The following is a 14,426-nucleotide window of genomic DNA, read 5'->3' as shown; positions in this document are numbered from 1 at the left end:
TATATATATATAATTTTTTATATTTTTGCCGCACACCCGCACCCAAGTTTTTTTAAAGTGCCGCACCCCCGCACCCATGTGACATAGCAGTCCAGTACGTGTAGTAGGCCAAATTTGTTTTCATTGCATCCACAAGGAGAATGGAAGCAGCATAAAGCCTAATAAAGAAACAGATAGAATACCTGAAAAGTACCAGAACCACCACATTCAGTTTCCCATTTTATCTGTTACAGCAAACCCTTCATCTTATGCACTCCATTTGCCTTATCCTGCTATTGTATACATTGAGGAATATTCAACCGATCTGAGGCAATACATATTTTCACACAGGCATTTCGATATCTCCTCCATGGGATTCAGGAATCATTTGATCCGTAAACAGCAAATGATTGCTGCATATAAACTTTTCTTCTACACATGGTGAACTTCCCTCAAAGCAAAGTGGGTTGGATCTTGTGGTGCCAGTTATCTGGTTATTTTGGTGGTAGCATGTTGGGCACAGGCACAAACTGGGCTTCAGATTAAGAAGGATTGTGGCAGTCACAAGACGATCAGTGCAAAAGATTGAATTGAAGAATTACAAGAGTTCGGGAGAACAGATCAAGGAAATATAATGAAATCTACGTCCGAATTTACCTCTCTTTATAACTATCAACCAGTTTTTCTTTCCAAGCCACCACATTTTGACAAGTTTTTTTCAGAATTCCCATTTAATTATCTGTTTGTCAGCATGGCAATGAAAGCTAAAATAGCATTTACCACTGTTTTCTTGGAAGTTTTCCAATTTTTTTTGTTCTCGTCATGCCTTCATTGAAAAAAAAATCAAGACAAATAATTAAACACTAAAAATTGTAATGGAATTGTTTACCAAGATGCTTCCAACAAGTGAAAATGCATTCACAATATCATAATTTTAGCGATTTTTTAAATGGCCCTAAAATCACATTTTAGTCGTGATGTTTTTAAACGTATCGAGGCACTTTCTACTATGCTTGATAAGCTGGACCTTGAATCTTAAGCCAGATCCCAATGTAAACAGTGAAAAGTGGACCAATAAATTTAAGCAATGTATTCAGAAAAGCACCAGACAATCTCTCAAAGTGGATTTTGCTATTTTACTTATCAATACATATAGAAAATACAAACCACTTCAGCACCCAACAATCTATCTTGGGCACCAGATAGCTTTTAAAAATCGATAATCAGCTTTGTTTCCTTCTCAGTCTTCAGTCCACAACAGTGCAATTACCGTTTACACAGCAAGTTTACCACATATGCTCATCAATTCATGCAGAAAAGCAATTAATTTGCCACCCAACAACCCATTCTCCAAATTTGATGATGAATAGGCAATGGTAGCGAAAATGAAGATGATAAGAAACAAAGGAGACGATATACAAATGAGGAAATCCCGGAAATACCTGGAAAACCAGGAAATTCCGAGCCTTGACAAGTATCCCGATCGATTTCAGCTTGTCGTTGTACTCCCCCCAACTCACTTGCTCCCCATTGATCCTGTAACTACTCCCGCTTGCACCAGATATTGTCCGCGTGAACTCCACCTGCTCGCCAGCACCCGTCACGTAGACCAGCTGCACGTACGCCCTCCTCCCCGGTCTGTCCTTCTCCTGGTCGTCAGCCGCATAGATAAGATCCCGGAGCTGCGCGCCCCGCAGGTTCGACGAGCGCACCCCAAGCACAAAGCTGATGGCGTCCATGAGGTTCGACTTCCCAGAACCGTTCGGGCCGATGACCGCCGTGAAGTCGCAGAAGGGGCCGATCGTCTGGTGCCCCTTGTAAGATTTGAAGTTCTCCAGTTCCAGCCGAAGTATCTTCCCGCCGGGATCCATCGCCTGCATCTTCGATAATTCCGGAGTAGAAGTAACCCCGAATCCCCAACCCTACATAACTTCCATGAAAGCAACGAGAAGCGCGAAGTTGAAACCCTAACCCTGGTTAGGGTTTCAAAGACGAAGCTTCCCCAAAGCCAAGGAGAGCCCCGAAAGTTGAAACCCTAACTCTATCCAGGATTTCGACGGCAAAAAAAAAACCGCGAAGCTGGAGCAAATCCGAAAGTCGAAACCCTAACCCTAGCTAGGGTTTCGATTGAAGTGAAGGAGAAAAGGAGAGAGAAAATGGATAAAGAAAAAGAAGAATAACGCAAATTTTGAGGGTTTTGGGGAGGAAGATGAATCCGATGGGGAGGGGGGAATGGAAATGACAGGAGCCCTTTTCCAGCGAAAGAAGGACAAACGATAGAAAAGGGAAAGAGAGGGAACTTGTTTTTTTTTTAACGGGAATTTTTCAGACGACTACCGGTAGCTTTGGTGCTAAATGATGTGTCCCGCCAAATTTTATTTTATTTTCATTCTTCTCGAGTGCAACCTTAAGCCGGGCGGGAACGTCAATGGATCGACATCTGATCAAATCGGATTTTGTTTGGTTGGATTTAAAAAGTCAAAACCATATCCAGTTATAATATGATGCATATGTGGTTTTGATTTTTTTGCTATGGAATCTGACACGTGTATGAATCTGATTACATGTAAATAAATGGATTTGATACCAGCTTTTAATCATCCGAATCTGAACTTGTTTAGCCAACATTTGATTAGACGAATCTGGTATTTGCCACATTGAACCCAAATATGAAAGGTTGACATCCTATTAGAGATGTAAATGGTTTAAATTCGGATCGAATATAGCCAATACCATATCCGACTAATCAGATGTCGGCTAAATGGATTTGAATGGTGAAAAGCTCTTACAAAAACTGTGTTTTTTTATGCGTAAACGGATTTGGATATCAATTAAATTCAACAATTTGTTGGATTAGGCAGCAAAAAAATCAAATTCATATCATAATCTGAATTTAATCAGGTACGGTTTTGGCTTATCAAATGCAACTAAACTAAATCAAATTTGGTTGGATATCAAATAAAATCCACTTCATTAACATTCCTGGATCCTATGCTGCTTGGACTTTCAAGTAGGGTTGGAACAACTAACTTGGGTAGTTAAACTCACTAACTCACAAAAGTAACTTAAAGATTATTTTAGTTTTTTTATGATGAGGAACCACCGCGGTAGCGATAAAAACCCATAGTGAGGCTTCACGACCACCCTACCTTAGGAGCCTAGGAGGCCCACCTGAGAAAGCTATGGACACACCCATGGGCCAGCGGAGCTGGATACAACGCCTTCATCTCAGTACCCTCACAACCACCCCTCTGGTTAGTGTAAATATTTGTGATTCACACGAATGTTTAAAAAATATATATGAAACCAAGCAAATTCGGCTTGTTTTAAATATTTAAAAAACAGACCAAAACAATTTTAAAATTCTTTTAATATTTGTGTGGTGTGTGTTATCTGATGGTTAAAATTTGGCCCATTCAATTTCATTTAATTCAAAACCAGAATCAGCCCTTTCCTGAATCATTTTGAAAATTGATTCTGGGCCGATACTGATTCTTACAACATTGGATCCACATTCTATGTCCTAAGGATCTGAGTATGTGTCAGGACACAATGACATTATTTTTATTGACAAACACTATTAATATATGTTCCTCCCCGAAGACCGTCGTTAGCCACAGTGTTCGGGGGTTCCAATGAGCATCGTGCATGTAAGTACGGGCAGCTTGTATCCCCATGTTTGTCAGCATCAGTTAGTGTCGAAGTTCGGTGCGGTTGCAAAGACTTAAATACTCTCTCTGCCATTGGTGTCATAAAAATGACGATTCTAGAAAATGAGTTATTGCAAATACTTAAATACCTCAAAGATGATTATTTAAGACTCAGTCTCTGCACTGCACTATTATCCGAGAAAGGAATCCCCCCTGAAGAAGGCCATGAACATCAACCCTCTCTCTCTCTCCCTTCTCTTTCTGCCTCTGTGCACATCCAATAGACGATCATACACTGCTCCATAAAACACCGACTGACATGCACATTGACTGTAACATGATTCAACTTGATGAGTCGTGGAGTCTAATTTAGAGTTTTTGTCCTTACAAGAGGGGGGGGGGGTCGAGGGCTCCCCTGGTATGGGTCCTGGAAGAAATTTTTTTTGGGGCCGTGTATAATTTTTTCCTTTTTTTTCCTATTGTAACTGTCGAAAAAGAGCAATCAAGTTTTTTCTCTGTGCAACCATGGGTTTCTACTCCCTCTCGGATTTGAGGAGAGTTTTTTTCACGTAAATTTGTGTGTCGTTGTGTTTTGTTTGATCGTTCTTGTTTATCGTTTCCTTCGGTTGTTTCTTGCTCGTAGTTTCATAACACCCTTTCTATCGTTTTTCTGTTTGCTACGCAATTGTCGTAAATCGCTACTAGATTTAGCGATTTTTGGGGGTTTTTTTACACGATTTTCGTAAATCGTTACTCAGTTTAGCGATTTGCCATTTTTTTTTGCTACATGATTTTCGTAAATCGCTACTCGATATATCGATTTACAAAATTTGCGTAGCGATTTGTCATTTATTTTTTTCCTACGTGATTTTCATAAATCACTATTCGATTTAGCGATTTGCCAATTTTTTTCTTTACAAGATTTTCATAATTTGCTATTGTGTGTAAATAGTAAATTGCGATGTAGAACAACGCCCACTTGAGCATGATCTTCGTCGTGATCAGGTTGTAGCCGCCAGCCATCCCGATGGCAGTCTTGAGGTCCGTGATGGAGAAGCCGGAGAGGAACGTGCCATTCCCGACGTTGGTGGGGAGGTGGGTCCTGTCAGAGAGCACGACGTCGGAGGTCGAGATGAGGACCTCGAGGTGCCAGAACCCGACGAATGCCCGCCAGGACTTGAAGGTGTGAACGCCCGTGTTGAGCAACGTCAGGGTGGCCTGCAAGACATAGCCCTGATCGAAAGTATTGCCGACGTAGGGGTAGACGGATTATACTTTGAAAGACTTGGTTGTAGGTGTATTGAAGGAAAATTCCGTTGTAGGTGTCTCTTGAAGGTGGCGGAGAGGTCGTCGCAGTCGGTTGCCCGCTAGACGAGGGCATCATTCTGGCCACTGCTAACAGAAAGAGGACGACAATCGCCATTGAATCACCGACTCTTTGCATCCCTTAATTTCTTCTCTAGAGAGATAGGGTTTTACAGTGTTTCACGGAGAAGGAAGAAGAACAAAATGATGACGAAAAGTTCAAACGGAAAAGAAAGAAAGAGCGCTTTAGGTTCGTTTCGCTGTTTGGACTTTGAAGAGTTAACATCATCCTCGACTTTCTGGATGGAGGATTTTTGTTTTTTTTTTTGAACCGTCGTTTCCTTTTTTTTTTTGAATGGAGAACATTTTTGTCATTTTTTTCGAACCATCGTTTCATGACAAGAATGGCGGGAGAAGGGTACTTAAGTCTTTGCAACCGCACCAGACTCCAATGCTAAGTGATGCCGACACACACGAGAATACGAGCCCCACGTGCTTATATACGTAGCGCTCATTCGGTCCCCCAAACACGCAATGTGGCATTTGCGTCTTCGGGAGAGAACACACAACACCCTCCCTATTAACGTGTCCCTGTGTTGCACGACAAAACAAGAGAGAGTGAGGCAAATAAAACTAGTTTTTTTTGCAAATTTGGTTCCTGCCTTATAGCCTAATTGCAAAACGGACCCTGGCTATGCCAGTTTGCAAATCGGTTCCTGCCCTTTCACTAACCCTTGCAAATTAGTCCTTGAAGTTAACAGCTGTTAGCATAAAAATTGATGGTTTTGCGGATTACAAGAAAATCAATTTGTAAAATGTGAATAAGGTAGCGACTAATTTGTAAAAAGTTAATACACATTAACGAATAATGATGAGCATTTTGGTAACCAGTGAGCTATTGACACAAGGACAAGTTTTAACTTTCTAACAAGGGTGAGAAATGTGAGGACTGATTTGCAAAATGGCATAAGGCAAGGAATATTTTGCAAATGGAATATAATGCGGGAACCAATTGGTAAAAACCCATAAAACTATATAACAATGGACAGATAACGTATGCCTTAAATTGGAGTCGTGGATACAAATCGGTTTGCCAGACCCAATGTTATCCAATATAGTTCAACTGGATCCATTCAAGAGTCCAATATGTTTGACTGGATGTAATTTGGTCTACTGGATCTTATCTGGTCCAGTTGAGTCCGTTCATGTATATGGGGGTCCAATGTGATCCATTGGATCTGATTTAGTTAATCAATCTAGTCCAAATGGGTCCAATCAAGTCTACTGTGTCAAATATGTTCACGTTTAACGATCCATTTGAATCCAGTATAGTTTAGTTGGGTTCATTCAGGACTGCAGTATGAGTGATTATATCTAATTTGGTCAAACTGGTTCAATCAGGAGTCTAATGTGATTGACTGAATCAAATTTTCTTAACTGGATCTAATATGGTCCAGTTGGGTCAATTCATGTCAACTTATTCCAATATATATTGACTGGATCCAAGTATATCGACTATAATTCAAACCAGTCCATTTATAGCCCAGTATGATTGACTGTGCCTAATTTGGTTAACTTGATCCAATATAGTCAATAGTCCAACTAGGTCCATCCATGAGTCCAATATAACGGTCAGTATTTAATACGATCCAACGAGATTCATTTATGTCTACTGAGTCCAATACGATTGATTGGATCCACTTTAGTTAACTGAATCCATACGTTCCAATTGGGTCTACCAAATGAGAGACAGATGCATGGAATTCTCCAGTCTCCACAACATTATTGGATGGTAAATCTGCTCCATGCTCTCTTGACTTTGGACAGCACAAGTCTTCAAATCCCAATTAAGCAAGTTGGCATTTTCCTGTTCATATCCACAGTTTCCAATAGGGTTGAGATTAACTTTATCAAGGCCAGCATTTGGAAGTGCATGACTGGTAATGGAATCAAAACACCTGTCATCCTCAAAGCTATCTGCGATAATAGGGCCAACATCTGCATACAGCATTTTCTGTCAAACATCAAAACCAAAGCATTTACTAACTTTGTACCTTCTGATGCCCTCACTGATGATTGCAGAATGCAAAACAAATTTTACCCATAGAAGCTTCATTATCGCTCAAAACACAAGAATATGCTGTCTGCAGAGCTAAAGACAAAGATTAGCAATGAACAATTATTACCATCAGATAAAACATCATCATTGTTAAAAGCCCCATGGCCCTTAACAACATATTCATTCCATAAAAATCTCGAGATGTGCCTTTTCTAACATGAACTGATTTAGTTTGCCTTCTTCTTAGGAGACCTCTGCTTTAGCAAAGGCAAAGCTTGTGGAAGCAGAACTTCCATCATTGACTTAGCAAATTAATTACCCACAACATCACGATCACTTTTTTCAGAATTTGAATATAGAGTTCCAAGACCCAAATGGTTTTCCTCATCTGGATGTAGTTTGAAAGCCAATCCTTCAGAAAGAGGAACGCTAGCAGCAGGTATTACAGGAGTCAGCACCTCCTCTGATATGGACAATGGAGCATCTCCTGTTTGCAAATTTAACTTCAGTTCATCATCAGCATTCCTGCCCTCATTTGGCACATCAATTGCAATACTATCAGGACATAACATGCAAGTATCAACAGTTACAATTTCGTCAGTTGTAACTTCTGGATGGCTTTTGATGCTTTCAAGAGCAGGGTCAGCAGTATTATCTGCACAAAAAGACTAACTATAAACCAAAGATTATAGAGAAATGCTACATAGTAGAATCTTTGTGACAACATATAACGCATGTGGATCGCCTTCCAAATAACAAGGAAAGATAGAAAATCTACCGTGCACAAGCTCAAAGGAATCTGGCACCAAGATGACACTTCTTTTAAGAATCTCCAGCTCTGGCAACACCAGTTCTCCTTTGCCACTTTTTTCTGCATTGACTAAGCAATCTCTTCCTTGCAGAAGAACAAGCAATGACTTTCTGTTACTGAGTCTGAATAATAGTGTTTTGATATTCAAGATGAAGTATGTCGTATGTGCAAAAAGAAAACTTGAAACACAGTTTTTTTAGAATTAATGCATTTGAAATCAGGTTCAAAATCCTGTCCGAAAAAGAAAAAGTAGGAAGAAACATGCATATAAGAAAGAAACTGTTGTTCAAGAATACAGAACCAATGAAGTGACAGATTTAACGGAGCTCTCAGTAAGAAATCTCACCAGCATCTTTTTCCAACAGATTAGGGAAAGAGAATTCATTGTTCTTAGGTTGACAGATACACGATCATTATAGGAAGGATCATCCTTGACGGATATTTCATGCAGCATCAAACTGTTGTAGTCACACAACCTCTCCACAACAACCAGCCTGACCTTCATATTTACAACCTTGATGCATTTCGGTTGATAGGTCTTGATTTTTCAGCCTTCTGAGTCGAGGTTGAACAACCCTAGTTCTTTGTTTCCTACATTTCTTGCCACTGATTTGTTGCTTTTCTAATTCCAGTAGTAAATCTGGACAGATCTGTAAGTCCGACATTTGCTTTTCATTCAGTACTCCTGAAGAGTCCTTGCAACAACTCACAGGAACAAAACTATGTTCAGCTAATCCATGTTCATTTGCAACAAGCTCGCGCAGCAATCTCTGGACAAGGGGATTCCTAAACCCAAAAAGCTTCATGCCACCATCCAAGAAACCAATAAGTTGGTAACAGGAAAATAATCAGAAAGTAAACGCACTCGTTCAACAAAAAAAGCCTTGCATGCACTTTATGCCTAATACATCTTTTCAGTAGTAACAGCAACATAAATATAGAACAATCTTACATTGAAAACCCACAGCACACAGCCCATAAATGCATTCAAATGAGTCATATCTTTAGTTTCCTTTTTTTTGTTTGAATAAGATACATAAGATCACATCAAAGCTTTGAATTATTCAAGACAATACGTGGAAAAATATAAAGATTACCTCAACCCCATCAATTTTGCATGAAAATCGCTTCCCATGCCAAACCTTGATTCTACAATGACTTTTCTTATGAAACTTGTCCCATGCAATGTCTGGAGTCTGTCCTGACACTGATTTAGGACTTGCCTTAACCTGCACATTACAGTGGTTGCTTGTTATTTTTCTGCCACAAAAAAATAGGATAACAACCATTTTCTTATAAAACAACCTAAATTTATAAAAGTCAGAAAGCAATTGTAGAAGTGAATTGCCTCATTCCACACGAGCATAATTGTCTACATATAGAAGAAATCGGCATAAGTACAGACCAAAAACATTGGCCCCTTTTGGTCCTTTATGAATTTCCATTCTATACGTATCACCAGCACAGGCGCGAACAGCTTGATAACCAACAGAGTAAGGATGGAGAACTTTGCCCTGCGCCGGAAAATAACTCTGTGAGCTCACACAAACGCCGCACGCATGCAAAAACGCGCATTTCAAGCATCATCGATTAGGTAAAGAAAATTTCGCACAGATCAGAACAAAAAATCATACAAAAACGATCGCGACTCGAATAATTCCCGCGGGGAAACATAGATCGATCAAATTAAGAGCAGCAAAACAAAAGGAACTCGAGCCAAATCTCCTGAAAACAATAATTTCTCCAAATTAAATTGGACACTAACCCTAGAACAGCTCCAGTACTTGTTGTCCCACGGGCTTCGGTAGATCGATCCGATGGCTACGATCTCGAGCCCATCCACGTTCTGATTCTCCGTCGGAAAAAAGATGAAACCGGAAAAGATGGCCCGAGATCCCTCAGAAGAGAGAAAAAGAAACCCTAGGGTTTCGGAATGGAGGTTGCGGGGATGAAACAAAAGAGGTTGAATTGTGTCGCGGGAAACACGAGCGGTATTCATAAAACGGAAGGGAGGTGCGCAGGGCTGCATACGGGTCGGGTATCCGACCCATTAGGGAGGGCCCGAACCCGTTGAAATTACAAGTAAAGTAGTCCGGTTCGGGTCATGAAAGTGGAAACCCAATACCCTAAGATTTTTCCAAAATATAGGTGATATTTGTTACGTAGGTCTGTTACGTGCCCTCAATGGTTGAGGGCGCAGCTCTAAAATGCTAGGAATTAAGGGTGGGCATCGGGCCGGCCCAGGCCCATTTAGAGTTCAGTTCATCGGGTTTTAAGCATGGCCCAGCCCAGAGATGGCCCGTCCCATTTATTAATGGCCGGATACCTTGGTCACGTGTCCTTGGTGAGACGGATCGACGGATCGAACTAGGTATCACATGCTCACAAAAACTCCAACATGTCATTATTTTATTGTCTACAATAGTTTTAAAATAATTTTTAGCTATATTTTAATAAAAGTATCCTTGCATATTAAAATACTAAAAAATCTTATTTATACTTAATTGAATCTTGTTCCTAATTTTTAGGAATTTAATTAACTTGCATCTCCAACTTGTGTTATGTATTGAGGTGAGCACACCCAACATCAGAGTTGCCAATTACAGGTGAAAAGAGATTGGATATGGATTGACCATGCCTGATCCGAAATCAAGTCCGAATTTGTTCATTAGATATGAATCTAAATAAGATACAATAATGAAAGGTTGAACATGGATCTGAAACATATATGGTAATACAGGATCTGATAAAATAAGACCAAAACCAAGTTTTTAATATATATAAATGCATTTTTATTAAAATTAAATTTAAATATACAAGAAAAAATATTAAAGACATTCAAATAATATAATCACGCATCTATGTCATGTCGTGAATATAACATGTCCGAGTCACGTCACCAGAGATTGCATGCCCTGTAACTTAGGTTTTTGCCACAAATTGGTCCAAGCCTACCAAGATTAAAGCTTAAAGATCCATCATAAAAAAAAAACTAAACATGGTTCAACCCTAAAGTGGACCTGAATGGATCATACCTGGTCCAATTAACTAAGTGTAGCGGTGCAGAGCCGAGACTTGGTCTAAGCGGATCCATTACCCTGCTCCAAAAACATCCAAGTTGGGTCCAATAGTCAACGCATACGCAAAGGCTAAGCAGAAATTTCGTTTGCTAAACTTTCTATTTTTATTAATACAAATAATCCACTTATTATCTTTGAACCAATAGCCAGTGTAATTAAGCCACGTGTTTTGTGCGAGGTGGTGAGAAACAATTAGGAAAAGAAATGGTAAAGGACACGTTGGGAAAGCCGAGGGTACAATCGTCTACGTGGCAGCAAAATATTCTTGGCTTCACGGCTGAGTATCACATCATACAAAAACTTTAAAAAAATTTAACCCCCCCCCCCCCAAAGCTCCGCCTCTAACTTTCCTGCCTGTCACGCGGGTGACCCGGCTTTTTACTGGACGGCGGTGATGGGACGTTCAGATGAAGCCTAATAAATGATGTGCCGCCACGTATAAGGTCGTGTCCCTGTGTCTTGTACCATTTTGCTGCTGGTTTCTCAGGTCGTCACTGGAAAAAAATAGGTGGCAGTATTGGAGCACTAATTGAAAACCATTCAGATTCAGCCAAATACAGAACCTGTGTTTGAAACAATTACCCTCTCTTTGGCAACCCATGTTGGAGAGAGTTTAGAACTACTAAAAAGATTTGGAATGAGTTAATGATTCTTTCTTTTGTTTGGAAGCATAAACAACTCTATTATGAATTTGGGTTTGTAATTACTCCTGATATGGCAGTAGCATAGTATTTTAGGCTGGGCTAGGGCATAGGCTTAGCTTGCATGTATATATATTTTTTATAATACATATATAATATATTATTTATATATACATACAAATTTAAGATTTTTTGAGGCAAAATCTTATTGTTTATTGTGGTAAAATAGGTAAATAAAATATTTACTCAGGTAAATGAGACAAAAATTTTGAACCATAAAAAATTTAAGAATCACCAAAATACTTGTGATTTGCAAATACCAATGAGTATTTTGAAGGAGGTGGAGGCGGCTGATTCCCAACCTAAAATGTCAACTTATTCTAACTCTTCTCAAACCGCAACCAAATCCATGAAATGCGTGTGGCCATGCGCTGCACGTTGTGCTTATCCATGAATCGGTCTGCTCATGGATAAGCTAAGTTTGTTTTACAAATAACTCTTTTTCATTTAAAATTCAAACTTTAAGTTTATCAAAAACATCAGATTCACTGATATTCTCTCAATCGTCAACTGAGCCGAGAGAGGGAATCCGAAGACTATATAAACACGAGACTCGCCCCCTATGAATATATGCCATACAATATACCGTGAAGCATTCGAAACAAACCTCCAAGCAGAAAACAATAATATGCACCTTCTCTTATTTCTTTTTTCACTCTCTCTCTACTGTCGCTCCTCAACGTCTATGTTGCCACCACAATCGAGGACCTTACGTTGCGCAACCTCAACAGTGGTATCAGAGTAGAGGTTCTGGATATTCTCTCGTATCTGCGACCTTCAACCTGCAACGAAGAAACAATCACAAAAAAAGGAGGCGAAAAAGGTAAGAGTTGATGCTCTCCCTTTAGCCTTTCTGTTTGGTCACTAGATCAGAGACCCTGCTTCTATGCTCGCCTTTAAAAACCCCAATCGGGAAAATAGAGATCAGACTGTTTTATTCATCTCTAAAATTCAAAAGTAGAAAAATTGAGTCGTACCTATTCGATTTTGTACATCAAAACAAAAGAGAAAAAACAGAGAAACAACGAAAACAAAGAAACAACGAAAATAAAATAAAAGGAAAACATATATAAGAATATATATTTGTTGTCGCCGAAAAGTTATTGGTTGCCTGCCATTTTTCCGGCAGCACTAATCAATTAGAAACAAAAGGCCTTCGGCCTATTTTTTATTGTTGCTCCCTGACTGAACAGAAAATAAAAAACAGAGAATCGAAAAACAAAACAACAGAAAACAGAGAAAGGAAAACCCCCCAAACCACCAAGAAAAATTGGTTTGGCCTCGGATCTAAGCACAGTGAGAGCATGCATCGAGAAAAACAAACCCAAATAGGAAGACGACCCATCGTCGCCGACAAACGACCGAAAAACCCTTTTCTTTTAATTTTTTAGTGCTCAGACAGTAGAAAGACCGAGAGTCCTCTGTCAGAGGGAGTCAACAACAAGGAGACCAAACTCAACCAGGTAGTTGGGCCATCGTTGTCGGTGGATGGCCAAAAAATCATTTTTCTTGATTTTTTGGTAGCCTCGACAAAAAAGCGATGATGAGTTTCCTGACAAAGGGAGCATACACCGAGAGGGTCAAACCCAACTGCATAAACAGGTCATCGACGCCAGAAATCGGCTAAAAACTGTCGACATCGCCGCTGCAGTCTCCGATCAATCTGGAGCTTCGACAAAGAAGAGAGATAAAAACCCAACGCATATGAGTTGGTTGCGCCTTGTTCGGGCCTTAAATAGGCCGAGGGGTAAAAAGACCCCTTTGACTCTGAATATTTTACATATTTTGGAAAGGGGTTAAAATAAAGTATTTTATAACCCACATATTTTTTAAAACCTGTTTGCTAAAAAGGGTTTGCGACTTTGAAAATTCTGAAAACTAAATGAAAAAGTTATATTTCTCATTTAATACCAGAATAAATTTTTAATTTTTAAAAAACCCCTTGCTCCTATTAAATTTAAAAATACTTATTTAAATTTAGTTTAAATAATAATAATAATAATTTAGTCTGACAAGATTTTTCGTTTGATTTTTTTCTTTGTGTTGACTTGGCATAAATTAATTAAATTAAAATTAGTTAGTATAAAATAGCTAGTAGTGTTTGTGCCTCCGAATTAGCGAAAATAGACAAGCTAAATGGGACCAACTTTCTTGTTTGGAAAAGTCAGATCTCTTTAGCTTTAACTCTCGAAGGACTGGAATATGTCATTTGTATGTCTATAAAAAAACCGAATGACGAATCATCTCAAGAAGAAGTAATCAAATTCAGAAAATTTCAAAAAGATGATCTGATGGCAAGAACCATCAGGCTCACCTACATGGACGATGATCTAATCAAAGTCTTTGAAGATTATAAAACTGCCAAAGAAATGATGAAGGCCATCGCCATCAAATATGATACTACATTCGAGGTCCATATTCAACTGTTACTCGAACAATACAACTCATATAGGATGAAAGAAAGTGATAGTATGGTAGATCACGCAAATAGGATGTTAGTCATGGCTAAAGACCTAGCCATTACTGGAAATATAATTTCAGATAGAATGCAGGTGTCCACCATACTGAATAGCCTCCCACATTTATGAAAAATAGTGATCACTGCGTTAAGATTAAATTCAAAGAATTTAAACTTGACTGAGTTGCCCCTACAATTAGCCATAGAACAACAACACATAGCTAAGGAGAAGAAGTCTAAGTTGATGGTGGTTCAAGACACACCATCTCATAGCCAAGTACGTGTTAAGCAAAATAACTTTAAAAAGAAAGGTAACAGCAAGTTTCATAAAGGACAAAGTGCAAGTTTCAAACCTTAAGGCCACAAAGTCTCACAAGTCAAGT

General features: G+C 39.2%; 2 protein-coding genes across 2 annotated transcripts in view; both read right to left on the bottom strand.

Moving 5' to 3' along the window:
* Window positions 1–2,329, bottom strand: part of LOC149848234 (structural maintenance of chromosomes protein 1-like) — a 72,499-nt gene extending 70,170 nt beyond the window's left edge. The window contains exon 1 of the mRNA XM_089985918.1: window positions 1,422–2,329. Coding sequence (XP_089842044.1) covers window positions 1,422–1,859 — 438 coding nt within the window. The 5' untranslated portion in view covers window positions 1,860–2,329. The remainder of the gene's footprint in view (window positions 1–1,421) is intronic.
* A 4,179-nt stretch (window positions 2,330–6,508) lies between these two features.
* LOC149848233 (uncharacterized) lies at window positions 6,509–8,309 on the bottom strand. The gene is made up of 3 exons (XM_090003757.1): window positions 8,101–8,309; window positions 7,772–7,926; window positions 6,509–7,648 (listed from the first exon to the last, which is right to left on the bottom strand). The coding sequence occupies exons 1-3, from the start codon at window positions 8,307–8,309 to the stop codon at window positions 7,305–7,307; spliced, it is 708 nt and encodes a 235-aa protein (XP_089859883.1). The 3' UTR covers window positions 6,509–7,304.
* Window positions 8,310–14,426: the final 6,117 nt, after the last annotated feature.

This window comes from Nuphar pumila, chromosome 1 (genome assembly GCF_984573655.1).
Source record: "Nuphar pumila chromosome 1, dmNupPumi1.hap1.1, whole genome shotgun sequence".
In the NCBI taxonomy this organism is placed as follows: domain Eukaryota; kingdom Viridiplantae; phylum Streptophyta; class Magnoliopsida; order Nymphaeales; family Nymphaeaceae; genus Nuphar; species Nuphar pumila.
Note: the sequence above shows the minus strand (reverse complement) of the source record. Positions and strands in the feature narration are given on the sequence as shown.

Bases quoted from the DNA above. Each gene is read 5' to 3' on its own strand.
- LOC149848233 (XM_090003757.1), bottom strand. From the start codon at position 8,309: ATGAAGGTCAGGCTGGTTGTTGTGGAGAGGTTGTGTGACTACAACAGT. The intron at 7,927-8,100 runs GTATTCTTGAAC...ACTATTATTCAG, and splicing joins TCTGTCACTTCATTGGTTCT to ACTCAGTAACAGAAAGTCAT. The intron at 7,649-7,771 runs GTAGATTTTCTA...CTTTTTGTGCAG, and splicing joins TTCCTTTGAGCTTGTGCACG to ATAATACTGCTGACCCTGCT.